A 13,723-nucleotide genomic window follows, 5' to 3' on the forward strand; every position below is an offset into this window, starting at 1 on the left:
GTGGAGACCACAGGTTTAGCAGTCAAGAAAGTTCTGAAATAAGCATGAATAACTTTTATAATGGAACTGGGGTGGGGTGGGTTAAATGACACTACATAAATAAGTTAAAGGCACTGAAGATCTCATGCAAGGAGGAACCATCTCCCCCAGTGTACTGTGAGCCCCCCAGGGCCAGGGACCCTGTTCTGCTCACCTCCAGGTGTCCCCCTCAGTGTGAGGCAGAGTCGGGCACACGGCTGCACAAAAGCTGTTTGCTGGTTGCCCTGTGCCTAGAACAATGACTGGCGCATCGGAGGCATTCAATGCATATTTGTTGGCTAAATGAATATAAGTAGGTTGCATATTTTGTCTTGGGATAATGTGTAACATCTTTTTCTGCCTCCCCTTAGAGCACTCCCCATGCACTCGCCTCCAGCCCACCAGGCCCTTACCTCTCCTGCAGTCTCATCTCCCCAGTCCTGGGTGTCTCCTGCCAGGCTGCTGCTAAGCTCTGCCCAGTCATGGTTACCTCCCCACCTCCCCAGCTGCAAGGAGGATTCATCTGGCAACTAGTCGAGGCTAGATTCTCAGCAGCTTTATTGAATATTGAGAGGTGGTGTCACCTCCCACTGGACATGTGTCCTCAAGTTCATACCAGAACTTCTTTGGGACAGACAGACAGACAGGTGGCAGGGCAAGGCAGGTGTCTGCGAGGGTGGGGCCAGTGCACCAGGGGTGGCTTAGCTCTCCAAAGGGGCCAGCATCTGCACCTGCCCCTGCTGCTGTTCCTGCTGCTGCTCCTGCTGCTGCTCCTGCTGCTGTTCCTGCTGCTGCTCCTGCTGCTGCTCCTGCTGCTGTTCCTGCTGCTGCTCCAGCTCCGGGAGGGAGAGGGTCTTGTCCTGGCTCTCTTTCTCCTTGAAGGTGCTGAAGAAGGAGTTGACCTTGTCCCTCAGGTCCTTCTCCAGGAAGCTCAAGTGGCCTTCCACGTCCCCCGCATGGGGGCCCAGCTTCTGCCTGAGCTGTTCCATCTGCTGCACCAGGGCTTTGTTAAAGTTTTCCCCGTAGGGCTCCACCCGGCTTCGGAACTCCTCCACCTGCCGGTCCAGGTGCCCACCCAGCTCTGCCAGTGACTTCTGCAGCCCCTCGGTGTTGCCCCTCAGGTTGCCACGCACGTCCTCCACCAAGGGCGCCAGCCTCTGCCGCAGCTCCTCGGCACTGGCCGAGATCCTGGTCTTGAGCTCCTCGGCGTTCTTCTTCATCTGGAAGGCCAGGCCCTCGAGCTGGTGGTTGAGCTTCTCCTGCGCGTCCTGAGCATAGGGAGCCAGGCTGCGGCGCAGCTCCTCCACGGTCTGGTCAATCTTGACTTTGAATTCGTCGGCGTAGGGCGTAAGGCGTCCCTTGAGCTCCTCCACGTTCTGGTCGATCTTGGCCTTGAGCTCGTCGGCGTGGGGCCTCAGCGAGGCGTGCAGGCTGTCTGCGTTCTCCCGCAGCACTCTCTCCATGCGCTGCGCGTAGGGGGTCAGCTGGCGCCGCAGCTGCTCAGCCTGTGTGTTGACCTGGGTGCGCAGCTGGTCCGCGTAGGGCTCCAGGCGCTGCTGCAGCTCTCGCACATTGTCCCCGATCTTCTGGCTCACCTCATTCGCATGGGGCAGCAGCCGGGCCCTCACCTCCTCCAGCTCCTTCCGAATCTCCTCCTTCAGTTTCTCCGAGTCCTTAGCCAGGCGTTCATGCAGCTCGGTGGCGAAGGGCACCAGCTTCTTCTGCAGGTCACCTGCGTAAGTGTTCACTTCTCCAAGTTTGTCCTGGAAGAGGGCACTGTGGGGAAGGGCACAAGGAGGCCACGTTACACTTGGCATTTACATGGCAAGACTTTGTCTGCTTGTATACCACTCACCTTATGCACACTTGCTAGGACAGGTGAGTGCTCAGGGGTATCGAGTTCACCCTCCCTATGTTGGTTCGGATTGGAGAGGATGGGTGTCGCAGACCAAGTCATGACACTGAATTTCTATCTCGGGATCTCCCACAGAGTTTGTCTCGGAATCTACCCACCATGTCACCTGCAGCAGTTTGCTTTCCCCTCCTTGTCTGCAGAGGGTGGGACTTTAAGGTCCTTCCCAGCGGGAGTGGGCTGGGCCATAGGGTCACGTTGTGTAACAGAATGTTTTCTTCTTGACCTCTGCTGGGGTCTTGCAGTGGCACAAGGTGCTGTTTTCCTTGCCTGTGCCCAGGGGCCTCCCAAATATTCCCACCTCCCTCCCCTTGATTCCACTGCCCGGGGCCTGTCTTTCTGAAGCGTATTAGAAATCAGCCCACATGACATTTTCCTCCCTCCCTCTCTTCCATGAGCCTGAATGATAGGATGTGGCCATTTGTCAAACTCTAGAACGTCAAAGCAAAAGGGCATCGCAGGGATTATTCGGCCCAACCTTCTGGTTTACATATGTGGATCCTAGGTTCAGAGGCCCGGCCAGTTAGTGGCAGGGCAGTGGGTATCCTAAGCTCAGGGCTCCTGTCTCTAAGCTCAACCCTTGCCGATACATTGCATGGCCTTTAAGAATTCCCCGTCACCACCGCACACTGTAGTCCCTCTTACTTGAGTTGCTGGGTGAGTTCAGATTTCTGGAGATGTTCCACGGCCTCCTTGGCATTGTTGCTCAGCTGGCTGAAGTAGTCCCACATCACCGTGGCCACCTGGTCAGCACTGACCTCAGCCCTGGCTCCTGGGTGGTAACAGAGAGCAATTCATGAGGCCCCGTCTCCTTTGTGGCCCCTCTACTCCAGCTCTGAGCTGCAGACTGGATGATGGTGGGGGTGCCTCAACCTGCCATTTTCCCTGTCTGAGCTTAGCTTTTTGGAAGCCACAGGGATATGTGAAACTGGTATAGCACCAATGCCAATGGGCCCACCGCTGGGACTGGGTCAGCTCTCCTGTGAGCCACTTGGCAGCCAGGCAGACCTCAGAAGTGTCCTTTTGCTTTGGCCCAGCCTCCATCCTGCACCACTCAGAGCCGCAGCCCAGGAGCGCCGTCCAAAGACAGCTTCTACTCACCGGTGACAGCCACCAGGGCCAGGGCCAGGACCACGGCCTTCAGGAACATCCTGAGCTCCTTGCTGGGCTGGAGGAGTTTCCTGCTACACTGGATCCTCCCTACAATCAGGGGAGCTGACAGAGAGGTCCTCAGGAGAGCTCACCTGCGCTGCTGTGGGAACTGACTGAAGCTCAGAGCCAGCCAGACATTTAAACTCTCTCCCTACCACCACCCCCCTCGCTGCCCTCCCCGCCTCCTTCCCCAGTGTGACTCCACGCTGGAAGGTGACACATTCCCAAGAGGTCTCTTGGACTTTTGTGACCCTGAGACTACGTGGAAGTTGACAGCAGACCAGGGCTTAGGCGATAGTTAGAAGTGGTGGCTGTTCCGTGCATGGGCACCCCCACCCCCACCAACCTCAGCATGGAAGGGAGGAAGGGAACGGAAAACAGTGGGAGAAACACCTCAGGGAGTCCCTGAGCCCAGGACTGATGCCTCGAGGCCCTGCTGACGGCTCTGGGTTTGTGCCAGGCTCATGGGGGGCAAAGTCCACATCTCCTCTGTCTACCCCAGTGAAGAGAGGTCCCCCCAGTCTCCACATCCACCACTAATGCTGACTCCATCTCAGAGCACCAGACACTGGAGTGGGACCATCCAGGACTGCAGATAGCATAGTGAGCTAAAATCTAGGTCTCTTGTCAAGGTACACCCAAGAGGAGGGGGCCCTGGAGAGCCTTTGGGCAGATGGGTGTGGGAGACAGGGCCTTGTCCTGAAAGGGTTAATTGTAGAGTGCTTCATGTCCCACTCCCATGCTGTGCCTCCTTGGTCTAGTTATTCAAAGCCCTGAGCCTCAGTTTCTCCTCTGAACAATGGGATGGTTCAGTACATTAAAGGAGACATTGCTTGTGAAGTGGGCAGTACGGTCATCCCTCAGTCTCCATGGGAAATTGATTCCAGGACCCTCTGCAGATACCAAAATCCATGGATGTTCAAGTGCTTGATATAAAATGGCATAGTATTTGCATATAACCTAAGCACAGCCTCCCACATACTTTAAATCTCTAGATTACTTATAATACCTAATACAACGGAAATGCTGTGTGAATGGTTGTTATACTGTATTGTTTAGGATATAATCACCAAAAAAGTCTGTATATGTTTAGTACAGGTGCAATTTTTTTTTTTTTTTTTTTTTGAGATGGAGTCTCACTCTGTCACCCAGGCTGCAGTGCAGTGGCGCGATCTTAGCTCACTGCAATCTCTGCCTCCCAGGTTCAAGTGATTCTCCTGTCTCAGCCTCCTGAGTAGCTGGGATTACAGGCACCACCACCACGCCCAGCTAATTTGTGTATTTACAGCAGAGACAGGGTTTCACCATGTTGCTCAGGCTGGTCTCCAACTCCTGGCCTCAAGCGATCCTCCCATGTGGGCCTCCCAAAGTGCTGGGCTTACAGGCGTGAGCCACTGTGCCCTGCCCAGATGCAATTTTTTTTAAAACATTGTTTTTAATGGAGATGGGGTTTCCCTATGTTGCTCAGGCTGGTCTCCAATTCCTGGTCTCAAGCGATCCTCCCATCTCTGCCTCTCAAAATGCTGGGCTTACAGGCATGAGCCACTGTACCCGGCCCACAGATGCAATTTAAAAAAAAATTTTTTTTTTTTTTGAGATGGAGTCTTGCTGTGTCGCCCAGGCTGGAGTGCAGTGGCACGATCTCGGCTCACTGCAAGCTCCGCCTCCCGGGTTCACGCCATTCTCCTGCCTCAGCCCCCCGAGTAGCTGGGACCACAGGCACCCGCCACCACGCCCGGCTAATTTTTTTTTTGTATTTTTAGTAGAGATGGGGTTTCACCGTGTTAGCCAGGATGGTCTCGATCTCCTGACCTCGTGATCCACCCGCCTCGGCCTCCCAAAGTGCTGGGATTACAGGCGTGAGCCACTGCGCCCGGCCTAAAAAAATATTTTCAATCCAAGGTTGGTTGAATCCATGGACACAGAAACCAAGGATACAGAGGGCTGCCTATAGAGCTCCTGGCACAGAGTAAGCTCTGAAAAATAGTTGCTGTTATTATAATAATCATACTGTATAATAATCATGCTGTGTTCCTGATTTGGAGCAAAGCAGGGAGGGTAGCAGAGTGCTCCCTCCTCTAGTGAGAGTGGCAGAGTGAGACTCGGCTCTCTGAGGGGCGCCAGGTGGGCCAGAGGCAGGGTGATGGGTGGGACCAGCCTGAGGCCTGACTCCTGCCCTTCTCGCCCCCCAGCCACACTCCCTGAGCAGGAGCAGCTGGCTTGAGCAGAATCTTGGGACCTGTGGCTCTCAGGGGACCTCCCATTGGGGGATGGAGGGCAACGGTGGTGGTGCCCAGGAGGTCTTCTACTTAGATGTCTATTGGATCTCTAAATGAGGCTGCATGCATAATCACACACAAACATCCACTGAGAAGGTGACACACCACGTCAGCATGGGTCCCTCTGCCGGACCACACCACTCCCAGTGACTATGAGGTGACATCCAGCACACCACACTATTGGCTCCTGTCGGTGAGTGCAGTGCCTGACAACAGTGAGCTACATTTATTTGTAAAAATGAACGCCATCAGAGAGTAGACCACAATTTTACTAACTCTAATTTGCTTTGTGTTCATTTTTTCAGTTTCCAGAAGTGGCTTGATGTCTCCTAGGGCCGAAGGCAGCCAAATGACCTTCTGACTCTGGCACCCCTTCTGCTGGGTCCCCACTGCCCTGTAGTGGTCCCCACGTTACCATGCTGCCTCCTTTTTGATGCAGCCTGTGCCATCTCTCCGTGATTGTTGGGGTCAGACGCTGCAGTCAACTCCCTGGCTTGGCATCCAGGCTCCAACACGTACTGCCTGTGCGTCTTTGGGCAAGTCTCATAACCTCTCTGAGCCTCAGTTACCTTGGTGAGACATAACCATTGTACCTACCTCCTAGGCTGTGAGGATTCACTGAGATAATCTTATAGTGCTTGCAACAATGTCTGGCACATAGTAAAAGTGATCACTAAATGTTAGCCACATCTTACCCCTGCAAGGCTCACCTCCCTGGAACCCATCGGTCCCAACCCTGCTCCTGAATCAGGCACAGTCCAGCTTGCAGCGGGAGCAAAGGTCAGTACTCAGTGCTCCTGTCCCTTCCCCAGGCCAGAGCTGAGGAGGAGACTGAGTCACGAAGGACACCTCAGCCGCAGTTTGACCTCCGGGACTTACAGTCCCAGCAGCAGGTGCCATTAGCATATGAGAGGTCCAGAGGTGCTTCTGTCTCTCCCGCCTGCCTGGGTGCACCCATGCTGGGAGCGCCTGCACCATTTGAGCATGTCCGAGAACATCCACCAGAGTGTGTGCGGATTCACAGAAGTATGCAAATCACTAAGAACCAAGGGACTGGCACAGCCCATGCGTGCACCCACGCTCGCAAGGGGGCCTGCTGCCTCTCAATGTGGTGGGGATGTGACCTGTTAATGAATGTATTTACTTACCAAAGTCTGAGGGTATGTTTTGCATCAATCTGTAGATGGATTTGTTTTGGGGAGCAGGGAGAGAATAAGAGCCCCCTGTGCTCAGTCTTAGAGGGTGCAAGTAGCTGATGGGAAGAGCAGACTGCCTTCCAGCCAGGCCTGGCTCTGTGAGTCAGGGACGTCTACCTTAGTGGGCATGAAAGGCCTGTGTGATCTCGAGGGAGACATCGCCTCTCCAAGCCTCTCCTTATCTGTGCAACAGGCAGACTTAATGATTGGTGGGGCAATGAGGCTGATAGCTCAGCATTAGCTACAGCCACCCCTCCTGGCCAACCACACAGGGATCAAACCAGGGGTCAGTCCAGAGGGCAGAGTCAGGAGCAGAAAACTCAGATCCAGCCAGGGACAGGCAGGTCACAAGGACATGTGCCTCACGTATGCTTCAAGGGGCCGTCCCCTGGGCAGAACTAAAGGACAGCTCCTGTTGCCATAGGAGGGATCTGGGTGAGATACTAGGAGGAACTTCCAGCATGATAATGTGTGATGAACAAGGGCCTCTGGCCAACAGGTCTGAATCAGGGCTGCCCAGCCCAGCCTGGTGGGAAGGGCACACATCATGGGGGCTCATGTACTAAACCTCACCCAGACACAAGGTGAAACAGCCCAACCCCAGAGGACCATTTTTGGCCCTGGATGGTCAAATCCCCTCTTCCTCCCATCGACCACTGGCTTCTCCCTGGAGCAGTCTTCATCCCAGGGGAGCCATGACGGGAGACGCAGGCAGCTTAGGCTGGCCACCAAGACAGCCCCTGCCGAGGTGCAAGCTGGACTGCTGGTGAGGGGCCCCAGGTATTCACAGGTACCAAGCCCTTGGAAGGAGACAAGGTGCCAGGCTTCCTGGAGGTGTGCCTCTGCCCACAGAGAGACCTCTGGACATCCTTGGGTCCGTTGCCATGCAGGAGAGAGAGGCCGGGCTCCTCCAGACCCTCTGCACAGATGGAAAGGCTTGGAGGATCTGGGGCCAGGGGACCATTCTAGCGTGCCCGGGCCCATGGACCTTGTTGTCCACCCCCGCCTGGATCTGGGTCCCCACTGTGCCTTTGCCTCTGGGGCTATGGAGCAGGCCGCAGCAGAAGAGGAAAGGGCATCCCCAATACCAAATCCTCCAGTGACCACTTCTTCACCTCCTACCCCACCACCAAAGTCTGCAGGAGACTTGAGACAGATTTGTTCTGGGCATGTGACTGATGCCTCTATAGGGGTCTCAGTGCTCTAAGCTGTCTGGTATTTGCCTGGTGTGTGTGAAGACCTGGATTAAGGTTCCCAGCCTTACTACTAATGGGCTGTGCACTTGGAGCCCTTACAGCCTTGGGTTTCTAACCCATAAAATGGAGTTAATGTCTACTTCACAGGATTCTATTTGCATTTTAACAGAAAACAAAGTCTTAAGTCAAAGGAATGAATCTCTCTCTCTCTCTCTGTGTCTTTTTTTAGACCAAGTCTAGCTCTGTCACTGGAGTGCAATGGCGCGATCTCAGCTCACTGCAACCTCCACCTCCGGGGTTCAAGCAATTCTTGTGCCTCAGCCTCCTGAGGAGCTGGGACTACAGGCATGCGTCACCATGCTCAGCTAATTTTTTGTATTTTTAGTAGAGACTGGGTTTCGCCATGTTGCCCAGGCTGGTCTCGAACTCCTGGCCTCAGGTATCCACCCGTCCCAGCCTCCCAAAGTGCTGGGATTACAGGCATGAGCCACTGTGCCCAGCCAGAAATGGATCTCTAATAGAGGAATTCCAAGTCTCACCCACCAATTAAGAATTCTGAGGGCAGAACCGGGCCTCTGATTTCATACTGTGAAATACTCTGATTTCATACTTTCTCAGGCCTCTGATTTCATACTGTGGTGTTAGTTACTTCTGAGAGGACAGCTTGCTGCCAGAGCTCTATTTTTTATGTTAGAGGCTCCTTCCACCTGCAGACTCTGCTGTCTGGGAAGGGCACAGCGTTGGGAGGGAGAGGGAGGTGTGAGTCTCTCCATGGACCCGCTGCTTTGTACTTCTCTATCTCATTTCCTTTTCAGCACCACTCTGGGAAATCAGTATTCTAGCCCCATTTTATCCTCAGAAAATTGAGGCTCTGAGTTGTTATCTCTGTGGCCTGGGTCCTACTAAGTGCCAAAGGCAGCATTTAAGCCTGAGGTGTCCTGGCTCCAAGGTCTCAGCATCTGGAAGACAGGCCCCCTCATCCTGCCATCCCTGCTGCGGCTTCACTGTGGGCCCAGGGGACATATCAGCCCCGAGAAGGGTCAGCGGCCCCTCCTGGACCACCGACGCCCCGCAGAACTCCTCTGTGCCCTCTCCTCACCAGACCTTGTTCCTCCCAGTTGCTCCCACAGCCAGGGGGCAGTGAGGGCTGCTCTTCCCCCAGCCCCACTGAGGAACCCAGGAAGGTGAATGAGAGAATCAGTCCTGGTGGGGGTTGGGGAGGGCCCTAGACATGAGACCAGCTCCTCCCCCAGGGGATGTTATCAGTGGGTCCAGAGGGCAAAATAGGGAGCCTGGTGGAGGGAGGGACAAAGGCCTCAGGCTCTGAGCGGCCTTGGCCCTTCTCCACCAACCCCTGCCCTGCACTCAGGGGGAGGTGGCAGTGGGGCACACAGGGTGGGGACTGGTGGGGGCGGGTGGGGGGCTGCTAGGTGAGCAGCGCTCGCCTGCCTGGATTGAAACCCAGAGATGGAGGTGCTGGGAGGGGCTGTGAGAGCTCAGCCCTGTCACCAGGCCTTGCCGGAGCCACTGATGCCTGGTCTTCTGTGCCTTTACTCCAAACACCCCCCAGCCCAAGCCACCCACTTGCTCTCAAGTCTGAAGAAGCACCTCACCCCTCTACTCCAGGCTGTGTTCAGGGCTTGGGGCTGGTGGAGGGAGGGGCCTGAAATTCCAGTGTGAAGGGCTGAGATGGGCCCGAGGCCGCTGGCCTATGTCCAAGCCGTTTCCCCTCTCACCAGCCTCTCCCTGGGGAGCCAGTCAGCTAGGAAGGAATGAGGGCTCCCCAGGCCCACCCCCAGTTCCTGAGCTCATCTGGGCTGCAGGGCTGGCGGGACAGCAGCGTGGACTCAGTCTCCTGGGGATTTCCCAACTCTCCCGCCAGCTTGCTGCATCTGGCCACCCTGCCTCAGGCCCTCGTCTCCACTGGTCAGCAAGTGACCTTTGCCCGGCGCCCTGGGTCCTCAGTGCCTGCTGCCCTGGAGACAATATAAAACAGGTCAGAACCCTCCTGCCTGTCTGCTCAGTTCATCCCTAGAGGCAGCTGCTCCAGGTAATGCCCTCTGGGGAGGGGAAAGAAGAGGGGAGGAGGATGAAGAGGGGCAAGAGGAGCTCCCCGCCCAGCCCAGCCAGCAAGCCTGGAGAAGCACTTGCTAGAGCTAAGGAAGCCTCGGAGCTGGACGGGTGCCCCCCACCCCTCATCATAACCTGAAGAAAATGGAGGCCCGGGAGGGTGTCACTTGCCCAAAGCTACATAGGGGGTGGGGCTGGAAGTGGCTCCAAGTGCAGGTTTCCCCCTCATTCTGCAGGCTTAGGGCTGGAGGAAGCCTTAGACAGCCCAGTCCTACCCCAGACAGGGAAACTGAGGCCTGGAGAGGGCCAGAAATCACCCAAAGTCACACAGCATGTTGGCTGGACTGGACAGAGATCAGTCCAGACTGCAGGTGCCTTGATGTTCAGTCTGGTGGGTTTTCTGCTCCATCCCACCCACATCCCTTTGGGCCTCGGTTCCTCGCCCCTCACCAGTCCCCCTTCTGAGAGCCCGTATTAGCAGGGAGCAGGCCCCTACTCCTTCTGGCAGACTCAGCTAAGGTTCTACCTTAGGGGCCATGCCACCTCCCCAGGGAGGGGTCCAGAGGCATGGGGGCGTGAGGTGCCCCTCACAGGACACTTCCTTGCAGGAACAGAGGTGCCATGCAGCCCCGAGTACTCCTTGTTGCTGCCCTCCTGGCGCTCCTGGCCTCTGCCCGTAAGCACTTGGTGGGACTGGGCTGGGGGCAGGGTGGAGGCGACTTGGGGATCCCAGTCCCAATGGATGGTCAAGCAGGAGCCCAGGGCTCGTCCAGAGGCCGATCCACCCCACTCAGCCCTGCTCTTTCCTCAGGAGCTGCAGAGGCCGAGGATACCTCCCTTCTCAGCTTCATGCAGGGTTACATGAAACACGCCACCAAGACTGCCAAGGATGCACTGACCAGCGTGCAGGAGTCCCAGGTGGCCCAGCAGGCCAGGTACACCCGCTGGCCTCCCTCCCCATCCCCCCCGCCAGCTCCCTCCATTCCCACCCGCCCCTGCCCTGGTGAGATCCCAACAATGGAATGGAGGTGCTCCAGCCTCCCCTAGGCCTGTACCTCTTTGGCCTCCTCTTTCCTCACAGGGTGTTTGTCAGGCTGCTGCGGGAGAGACGACAGAGTTGAGACTGCATTCCTCCCGGGTCCCTCCTTTCTCCCCAGAGCAGTCCTAGGGTGGGCCATTTTAGCCCTCATTTCCATTTTCCTTTCCTTTCCCTTTCTCTTTCTTTCTTTCTTTCTTTTTTTCTTCTTTCTTTCTTTTCTTTCTTTCTTTCTTTCTCTCTCTTTCTTTCTTTCTTTCTTCTTTCTTTCTTTCTCTCTCTCTCTCTTCCTTTCTTCTTCTTTTTTTTTTTTTATGGAGTCTCCCTCTGTCACCCAGGCTGGAGTACAGTGGTGCAATCTCGGCTCACTGCAACCTCCATCTCCCGGGTTCAAGCCATTCTCCTGCCTCAGCCTCCCAAGTAGCTGGGATTACAGGCACGCGCCACCACACCCAGCTAATTTTTGTATTTTTAGCAGAGACGGGGTTTCACCATGTTGGCCAGGTTGGTCTTGAATTCCTGACCTCAGGTGATCCACCTGCCTCGGCCTCCCAAAGTGCTGGGATTACAGGCATGAGCCACTGCGCCCGGCCCCATTTTCCTTTTCTGAAGGTCTGGCTAGAGCAGTGGTCCTCAGCCTTTTTGGCACCAGGGACCAGTTTTGTGGTAGACAATTTTTCCATGGGCCAGCGGGGATGGTTTTGGGATGAAACTGTTCCACCTCAGATCATCAGGCATTAGATTCTCATAAGGAGCCCTCCACCTAGATCCCTGGCATGTGCAGTTCACAATAGGGTTCACACTCCTATGAGAATCTAAGGCCACCTGATCTGACAGGAGGCGGAGCTCAGGCGGTATTGCTCACTCACCCACCACTCACTTCGTGCTGTGCAGCCCAGCTCCTAACAGTCCATGGACCAGTACCTATCTGTGACTTGGGGGTTGGGGACCCCTGGGCTAGGGGTTTGCCTTGCGAGGCCCCACCTGACCCAATTCTAGCCTGTGAGTGCTTCTGCTTTGTTCTAAGACCTGGGGCCAGTATGAGCAGAAGTGTGTCCTTCCTCTCCCATCCTGCCTCTGCCCATCAGTCCTCTCCTCTCCCCTACTCCCTTCTCCACGTCACCCTGAGTGGCATTGGCTGGCACAGCAGAGGTGTTCATAAACATTCTCAGTCCTCAGAACCGGCTTTGGGGTAGGTGTTATTTTCTCACTTTGCAGATGAGAAAATTGAGGCTCAGAGCGATTAGGTGACCTGCCCTAGATCACACAACTGATCAATCCTCCAATGACTTCCCAAATTAGAGGCTGCCTCCCTCTGTCCTACCCTGCTCAGAGCTACCAGGTTGTGCAACTCCAGGGGGTGCTGTTTGCACAGAAAACAATGACAGCCTCGACCTTTCACATCTCCCCACCCTGTCACTTTGTGCCTCAGGCCCAGGGGCATAAACATCTGAGGTGACCTGGAGATGGCAATGTTTGACTTGTGCTGGGGTTCCTGCAAGGATATCTCTTCTCCCAGGGTGGCAGCTGTGGGGGGATTCCTGCCTGAGGTCTCAGGGCTGTCGTCCAGTGAAGTTGAGAGAGTGGTGGGGTCCCGACTGGTGTCGTCCAGTGGAGACATGGCTGTGGGTCCCATGGTTGCCTACAGAGGAGTTCTCACGCCCTGCTCTGTTGCTTCCCCTGACTGATTTAGGGGCTGGGTGACCGATGGCTTCAGTTCCCTGAAAGACTACTGGAGCACCGTTAAGGACAAGTTCTCTGGGTTCTGGGATTTGGACCCTGAGGTTGGACCAACTCCAGCCGAGGCTGCCTGAGACCTCAATACCCCAAGTCCACCTGCCTATCCATCCTGCCAGCTCCTTGGGTCCTGCAATCTCCAGGGCTGCCCCTGTAGGTTGCTTAAAAGGGACAGTATTCTTAGTGCCCTCCTACCCCACCTCATGCCTGGCCCCCCTCCAGGCATGCTGTCCTCCCAATAAAGCCGGACAAGAAGCTGCTATGAGTGGGCCGTCGCAAGTGTGCCATCTGTGTCTGGGCATGGGAAAGAGCCGAGGCTGTTCTGTGGGTGGGCACTGGACAGACTCCAGATCAGGCAGGCCTGGAGGCCAGCGCTCTATCCACCTTCTGATAGCTGGGCAGTCTCTGGGCCTCAGTTTCTTCATCTCTAAGGTAGGAATCACCCTCCGTACCCTGCCTTCCTTGACAGGTTTGTGCGGAAGGTCAAACAGGACAATAAGTTTGCTGATACTTTGATAAACTGTTAGGTGCTGCACAACGTGACTTGAGTGTGTGCCCTATGCCAGCCACTAAGCCTGGCACTTAAGTCGTCATCAGAGTTGAGACTGTGTGTTTTTACTCAAAACTGTGGAGCTGACCTCCCCTATCCAGGCCACCTAGCCCTCTTAGGCACATGTGAAGGGAGGAGGCCGGATGGGCTAGGGGTTGGAGTAAGATGCAACAAGGCACTAGTCTTGGCTCCACCACTTGATATCAGCCTCAGGTTCTTACATGTAAAGTGGATACAACCGTACCCCCTCCACCGTAGGTTTGCCATGAGATTGAAATGAGAGAGCGTTCGAACCGTTTGGCACAGCACCTGCATGTAAAGATGCCTGATCAATGTTGTCATCATTACAGTTGAGCTGACTGGGCCCTTGGGACCCGGACTGGAGTGGCGGGGGGCAGTGTTCTGGGACCAAAAAGAAGCACAAGGTCTCCCAATAGAGGCTGCTTCCTTTGTGTCCCCACCACCCGAAAGATGTCAGGTCAGAGAGCCCGAGAGCTGCAGATGGCTTGAGTAGGGCTCCACTCTTCAGATGAAAAAACTGTGGCCCACAGAGGCAAAGGCACTTGGCCGGCATCAC

The 13,723-nt window shown here is 55.4% G+C and overlaps 2 protein-coding genes across 2 annotated transcripts; one reads left to right on the forward strand and one right to left on the reverse strand.

The window, feature by feature from the left end:
* Window positions 1-717: 717 nt before the first annotated feature.
* On the reverse strand, window positions 718-3,080 carry APOA4 (apolipoprotein A4). The gene is made up of 3 exons (XM_009247092.2): window positions 3,032-3,080; window positions 2,576-2,702; window positions 718-1,794 (listed from the first exon to the last, which is right to left on the reverse strand). The coding sequence occupies exons 1-3, from the start codon at window positions 3,078-3,080 to the stop codon at window positions 720-722; spliced, it is 1,251 nt and encodes a 416-aa protein (XP_009245367.1). The 3' UTR covers window positions 718-719.
* A 6,689-nt stretch (window positions 3,081-9,769) lies between these two features.
* APOC3 (apolipoprotein C3) lies at window positions 9,770-12,861 on the forward strand. Its single transcript, XM_002822516.4, has 4 exons — window positions 9,770-9,803; window positions 10,432-10,499; window positions 10,635-10,758; window positions 12,553-12,861. Exons 2-4 carry the CDS (start codon window positions 10,445-10,447, stop codon window positions 12,671-12,673), a joined length of 300 nt encoding a protein of 99 aa, XP_002822562.1. The 5' UTR covers window positions 9,770-9,803; window positions 10,432-10,444; the 3' UTR covers window positions 12,674-12,861.
* The last annotated feature ends 862 nt before the right edge of the window (window positions 12,862-13,723 follow it).

The sequence above is a fragment of the Pongo abelii genome, chromosome 9 (assembly GCF_028885655.2).
Source record: "Pongo abelii isolate AG06213 chromosome 9, NHGRI_mPonAbe1-v2.0_pri, whole genome shotgun sequence".
NCBI classification, from domain to species: Eukaryota; Metazoa; Chordata; class Mammalia; order Primates; family Hominidae; genus Pongo; species Pongo abelii.